The sequence below is a fragment of the Elephantulus edwardii genome, unplaced genomic scaffold (genome assembly GCF_000299155.1).
Source record: "Elephantulus edwardii isolate Elephantulus edwardi_28Jun2011 unplaced genomic scaffold, EleEdw1.0 scaffold00335, whole genome shotgun sequence".
NCBI lineage: Eukaryota > Metazoa > Chordata > Mammalia > Macroscelidea > Macroscelididae > Elephantulus > Elephantulus edwardii.
This window is the reverse complement of record NW_006400085.1, coordinates 52,074-59,344: the sequence shown is the minus strand read 5'-3', so window position 1 is coordinate 59,344 and position 7,271 is coordinate 52,074. Positions and strand designations below refer to the sequence as shown.

The 7,271-nt window shown below is 35.3% G+C and overlaps 1 protein-coding gene across 1 annotated transcript in view; it reads right to left on the bottom strand.

Moving 5' to 3' along the window:
- Positions 1–7,271, bottom strand: part of ACTR3B (ARP3 actin-related protein 3 homolog B (yeast)) — a 151,676-nt gene that overhangs the window by 113,661 nt on the left and 30,744 nt on the right. Inside the window, exon 2 of the mRNA XM_006901576.1 lies at positions 5,294–5,349. Within this exon, the coding sequence (XP_006901638.1) occupies positions 5,294–5,349 (56 nt within the window). The remainder of the gene's footprint in view (positions 1–5,293; positions 5,350–7,271) is intronic.

The following is a 7,271-nucleotide window of genomic DNA, read 5'->3' as shown; positions in this document are numbered from 1 at the left end:
GCATAGGGTCGCTATGAGTCGGAAACGACTCGACGGCACATAACAACAACAACAACAACAACATACCATATTTGTGTGCCTGATTGTCTTGAGGTACAATACCTGTCAGTTCATTACATTGGGGAATAATGCACATGCTGGTAATTACTTTATATATTAGATGGGTATATGTTTGCTTGTTTATCATCTGCTCTTATTAGCACAGCACTTGTCTGTGAGGCTGCTAGACTCTGTCTGGGCCTGGCAGTTATGAGTTTTTTGAGTAATAATTCTCATGTAAAACCTATACACAGACCAAGAAGCCATCAGTTTTAACCATACAAGGAGATCCTGCATAGTTGGGTTTTTTGTTTGTTTTTCAATTTTATTTTATTAATTTTAATGAACATTTACGAAGATTTTGAATTCCCATTCATTCACTGTTGCACTTTTCTCCCTGCCCAGTCCTCCCCCCACCCAGTTCGCTCCTCTCTTTGATCCTGCATAGTTTAATATCAGGAAAGGTGTGTGCTAGGGTTTTATCCTTTTACTATACTTATTCAATCTGTATTGGAGTAAACAATCCAAAAAACTAGCCTATATGAAGAAGGGGACATCAGGATTGGAGTAAGACTCATGAACATCCTACAATATGTAGATTATAGTACTTTGGATGCAGAATACAAGAAAGACTTAAAGCCCATACTAATGAGATTTAAAAACTGTAACTTTCAATAGAGATTACACCTCAACATAAAAAATATATATATATATACTCACAACTGGACAATGACTACAGCAATGGGTGAAGCATCAATTGAGGATGAGGCAAAATCAGAAAGTGTTCTGTGCTGTTGGGCATGATGCCTTACGAATGTAACTCAAACATGGTAAGCAGAGAAAAGACTGAAATTATCAATGATTTAAATTTACTTGGGTCCACAATAAACATCCATAGAAGTAAGAATCAAGAACTTAAAACTGCATATTGCAATGGATAAATCTACTGCCAAAGGCTCCATTCACACAAGTGAATACTATGTAGCACCCAGGAACAATGATTTTGTAAATTACAACCTAACTTGGAGGGACTGGAGAGCATTATGTTGAGTGAACTAACTCAGTTCCACAAGGACAAATACTGCATAAAACCATTATTGTAGAACATGTATGAGGATCCAAGGGTGGAAATACAGGGGGGAGTATGGGGAGATCGGGTGCTAATTACAGGGTTGCACAATTCAATGGCTGGGTGGGGTAAAGGAAATGGGAAGCACCTTTTGTGAAAAACAATGTATTCAAACTTTGTTAATAAATCCGTATACTATTTAAAAAACAAAATAAAAATTTTAAAAAGTGCTAAAAATCAATGACTAAGGTGCACAGTATTGTCAAATTTCTAATATGTATGTGTAATCATGGACAATAGTTTAAAACGACCAAAGAAGTATCAATGTCTTTGAATTGTGGTGTTGTGAAAAATACTGCATAAATGATGAACCTCTAAAAGAACACACAAATATCTCTCAGGAGAAAAAAAAATCACAACCAGAATGTTATTAGGAGTCAGTTCTTAGAGAAAGACACCATACCATGCTTGGTAAAGTACAGGGTCAGTGAAAAATGGGAAGACCTTCAACAAAACAAATGACACTGTGACTACAAGAATGGGCATAGCATGAATCATGAGGCTGAGGCAAGATCAGAAAGTATTCTGTGTGCTGTACACAGTACCCTAGGAGACTACTGTTATCGAAAGCACCTGATAACAAACAACATATCTCAAGAGCATGACTCAAAGCACAACCCATACTAATATTGTCTCATTAACATAAAAAACACAAACCATTCCCAAAGAGGATTGAAACTATAAGCATAAAGGTTAAAATTTACAAGTCCACTATTTTCAAAATAAAATTACAAAAAACTCAAGTAAAAAAAAAAGGCGATATATGATTGGGTATTATGGTCATGACAAGAGTCCAGAATAAAGGCTGCATAGTGAAGTGGGGAGGGGAGGAGGATTGTATACCAATGAAAGACTTTTTTCTTTAACTTTTCAAAGAGAAGAGTAAACTGGAGGGGGAGGGGGCAGGGAGAAAAATGCAACAATGAACGAATGAATGGAAATCCAAAGTCTCTGTAAATGTTCATTAAAATTAATAATTTAAAAATATCTTAAGGCTCAATTTCAATTTCCAATCTAGATCTTTGAGCCCTGAACCTTTTATCCAACTGTCTATTGGATCTTTATACCTAAAATTTTCTAACACTGAAAAGCTAAAATGTATTTCCTTTCTCCTTACCCATCCCTGCTACTCCTGCATTCTCCTCCTGCTGACAGGATCACTATACATTCCTCCGCTTGAAACTCTGCAATGAATGAAAAATAAAAACAAAGGGGAAAACTTCCTTCAAACAATCAATTTTAGAAAGAAACTCAGACAAACAAAAACAGATCTAATGACACCGTGCTTGCCAAAGAAGGGCCAAGCCCAGAGCCTCTCTAATCCAGCAGGCTACACTCCTGAGTGGATCACTCAGAAATAGCTGAAAATTTTCTATAATGTTAAAAAAATAAAATTAAAAAATTAATTCTTTAAGATGCCAATTGAAAGTCCTTTATCAGCTGTCTCTTCTTCCCATTTCCAATTATATCTCCTGCCACACTCTGCTCAGAATGGTGATTTCCAACATCATCATATGCTCATATTTCACTGCAAGCACCCAAGTGTCTCACTGCTACACTTATAGTCTATGCAATACTCAGCAGGATCTAAAGTCTTGGTCCAGGACTTAATATACACACATAGCTTCACTTTTTCTTTTCCTAATGCCCAGAGGCGGTGCGGTTGGTGCAGGATAGAGCAGGGTTTAGGGCTGTTGTGCATAGGGTCGCTATGAGTCGGAAACGACTCGACGGCACATAACAACAACAACAACAATGCCCACTTTAACCTATACAGACTAAATTTCACCTTGGGAGTGTAACCAGAAAAACAGATGACCATGCAGAACTAAGAAAAGGAGTAACACAATTGTCAAAGAAAAGCAAAGCACTCGCACCCTCACCTCTGCCAATTATCTTATAAATTTGCCTCCTGGTGCTCCTCTCTCTCTTGCAACAAATTTAGCCACTATTATAACTGTTCTTTTACTCCCACCTCTTTGACATTTTTTTAATCATTCTAGCTTCTGTGAGTACTAAGATTCTGACAGCACCAGTATAAGAGTTCTATTGACTTTTGACAGTGAATGAAATCCTACTAATAACTGACTTCAGTTTCCTCTCTATTAATGATGACAGGTTAAATGGGACAGTCAACTGAATGCTGCTGCTGACAGTTTTAAATGGCAGTGCATTAAAGCAAAAGGTATAAGGTCAGCCTTTTAGAGACATTGCACTTAATAAGGTTAAATCCAATATTCTTCTCTGGAAAGCCAGAAAGTCTAATTTAAAAATTCAGCATGAAGCACTCATGAGCAATGATTCTGAAAAATACTATATAACTTGGGAGAGATTGGAGAGCATGATACTGAGTGAACTAACTCAGTCTCATAAAGACAAATACTGCATAAAACCATTATTGTGAAAATAGAAGGATAACTAGTGAAACATGTACAGGGACCTAAATCATAGGGTTGCATGATTTGGTAGATGGAGGGATGAGGTAAAGGAAATGGGAAAGATCCAACTGGGACCTTAAAAGACAGGGTAATGAAAGGCATAGTCCAAAGGTGATTAATTTTTATAAAATATAATACATGGGAATGATTTGTATGAAACACAATGTGAATGAAGAATAGTGTGAAACGCAATATAAATGAACTTTGTAAGCAAACCAATAAAAAATGAAATATTTTTTTAAAAATTCAGCATGACAGGATAGTTGCTCACAATAAAATCCATAGAAGATGCATCTTACAGAATGCTATCTCATTATTAAAATAAGGAACAGCAGACAAGTTTTCACTTTTACATAGGATGCCCCATTCCTGGTTAGGAAAGGGTCCATATCTAAAAAAATAAATTTATGGTCTGTTACTCTCAAGTAAGGAGCAGAAGAGTGAATTAAACATGGTCAAGGAACCAAATATATTTTTCTATTGGTAAGAATACCCATATTTCCCAAGGAATTAACTTTAGTCTTCCTTTCTTGGTATGACTTTAGTCTTGTCAATCAATGGTAATCAAACTTTTTCTCCCTCTGGCTTCCCTACATTGTCTATATTCTGTCCTGATCACCAGAACCTCTTGTTACAATTACAATTTACCCATAAGAACTTATCATTTCTGAGATCAAAGCTTATCCTATAAAAGTTATAGTGGCACAGCTTCAGCTCATTCTTAATACATGTGTCTCTCTGTCTAACTCTTTACAAATAATTCAAACTCATTTCTATTATCTGGAAACCGATTCATAGCTGACCCTCCAGATGATTTTGGGAGGCTGTAAATAGCACAGAAGACTGCCCATGTTTCTCCCATAGAGCTTCTGGTGGATTCAAAGCACCAGGGAGGCACCACCTGTGGGCTAACAGAGTTAATTAACTCCTTACAAATAACACCCCAGAATGTAGATAACTTCAGATAATTCTTCCCCATAAACAACTGCTCATACCCATGTTGGGTTGACTTCTGTGAAAACAGAGTAGGGTAGAATAAACTTTTGCCAAAATGTTAAGAGTATTTCTTCTCTTAAGCCTATCATTCTCTACTGACTAAAAGTTAAATAAGAACAAAACATTTTCAATACAATAAAACAGACATCAGGCCTCTCTACTGGGAAAACAAAACAAAAACACCCTTCTAGTACCATGAACAGTACAACACAACAGATATCCAACCAAAAAAAGATGCAAAACTATTAAGAAATTACTTAAAATTACAAATGAATCAATTTTTCTAGGTAACTCAGACATTTATGATTTAATAAAATGCCCTTGGAAAGAATGTTAAGGATAATAAGTTTAACACGATGAACATAATTAATATTACTGAACTATTAAAGTGAATACTAATGAAATGGCACATATACAAATCACCCAAGGTAAAATCTCAAAGACACTAACTATAGACCGTATCAGGATCAAAAAACTAAAGTTTTTGTTTGCTTTGCTTTTTTTATATATCATAGAAATATTCTATAGCACTACTCAAGATCTATGTGTCAAAATAACCTTTCCTGGTAACCAGGACAATCTTCTAGAAGAAGGTAGAAAGTAATACACCTTACAAAGCTAAGAAGAAAAAAAAATACTTTTAGAACAATCTTGACAATCTATTATAAACCAGATGTAAAGCTTTACTTACATGAAGGTATAATGAACTGTGGTTCAGTGTTGCCTGCATAGCCAAGTTTGGTATACCTAAAAAAAGTAATCAACACATATTTAGATAGAAATTATCTTCTACATATTCCATTAATACTCCCAACTCCTCACTTGTCAACCTAGTGAGGGTTCCAAAAAGTAGGTTATTATGTGGAAAATCAACATTATGTGAAAATGGAGAATGATCACATCAGATCACCAATTAGAAGATGATTACATCATTATATAAAATTACATAGACTTCCAATTCACCAAGAATCATGGTACGGCCACGTTGAATCAGAACTTTAATGATCCCAGCCACCAGCATTACTCTCGCAGGGCACTGTGGTCTTCATTACAACCATAAGTATATTATCAATGTGCAAAATAATCATATTAAAGCTTTCACTATTGTCATAAAAGTGAAAAGCTGGATAATGAGATATAACTGGTAAGTGAGGAGTAAGTGTATTTTCTAAATTCTTTAAATCCTAAAATATTGAGTCTCAGAATACTTTCTTGAAGAGAAAACTTTTGATGACGGAGATCCTAATAAGAAAGCAAGATAAAAAGTTAACATATCCTGCTTGTTTCTATTGGAAAATTTCTGTGTACATATGCTACATATTATGCCAAATATATTAACTGTGTATTCCTATTAAACCTTAAATATACATTCACACTCTACTCATCTTTACAAAAACAATACAAGGAAAAGAGTAGATACAAATCTCTGTATTTCAGATGAGGAAACTGAGGCACCAGGAAATTAACCAAGTGGCCCCAGATCAAACAGCTCATAATAAGAACAAACCTCCAAGTATAGGCCTTCATTCCAGTGCTGGCTCTTACAAAAGGGTGATTAGTTCTAAACTTCCTGAACTTTCTGTGGGGTTAGAAAATGATTCCATTTTTCTTAAAATGTCATGGCATATGTCTAAAAACAGCTATTGCCATCTTCTGAGAAGCAGCTGACAGGAGCATCTCTTTATCATCTCATTTCAGAACGAGCCCATTTTCTGTCAAGACACTCTGTATAATGGATTCCAAAAGTCTTAACTAAAAGAAATGCCAAAACACTATCTGCTCCAAAAACATTTGCTAATCTCCTAAATGGAGAAAAAAAATATTTCTTTTAAAAGCCACCACTCAGAACCATCTGCTAAAACTGAAAGGTTGAAAAGAAATAAATTTAAAATAGTCTTCAGCACTTCTTCTCTTATTAGGAATATCATAATTAATAGTAATATTGAAAGTTTGGACAACTGAGCCAGCATTTTGAAATACAGCTTTCTAATGAACAAGACACTTAGTAAAAGTGTAACTGTATCCATTCATACAATTTCATTAACTTTTTTTAACATTTTTTAAAAATGTTAGATGTAACAATATATTCCAAATCTAACACTCCTTAATCCCATCATAGCCCTAATCCAATGTAACAGGTGTGTCCAGTAATACTTTTTTAATCTCACCAGAGATTAAAAGACAGAAAAGTAGTAAAGTGGGGAAAGACCTCACTCAGTACCACCAAGAAAGAATAGCCGAGAGTGAAATAAGTCCTTTTAAGACTCAGGTCTCTGTGCAAAGAAGTTTCTTGATGTGCAGGAGGCCAAGAAGTATACAAGTCTCCAGGGAACATGGGGCCATAGATGCTGAAGGAAACAAGGACTTTCTTCTATAACCAACAGTGAAAAGATAATCAGACTTGCCCTAAAATTGGCACTTGAATTTGGACTTGTAGATTCCTAAATTTTAAGAGAGTAAGGTTCTGCTTATTAGGCATTGGAGAGATGAGATGGACTGGCATGGGGCATTTTGAGTTTGATGACCATATGATATATTACTCTGGAGATGAAAAGACAAGGGAAAATGGGGTTGCCTTTATAGTAAAAAAAAGTAATTTCTAGATCCATCTTGAAGTACAACATTGTGAGTGACAAGATTATACCCATACGCTTACAAGGAAGTCCAGT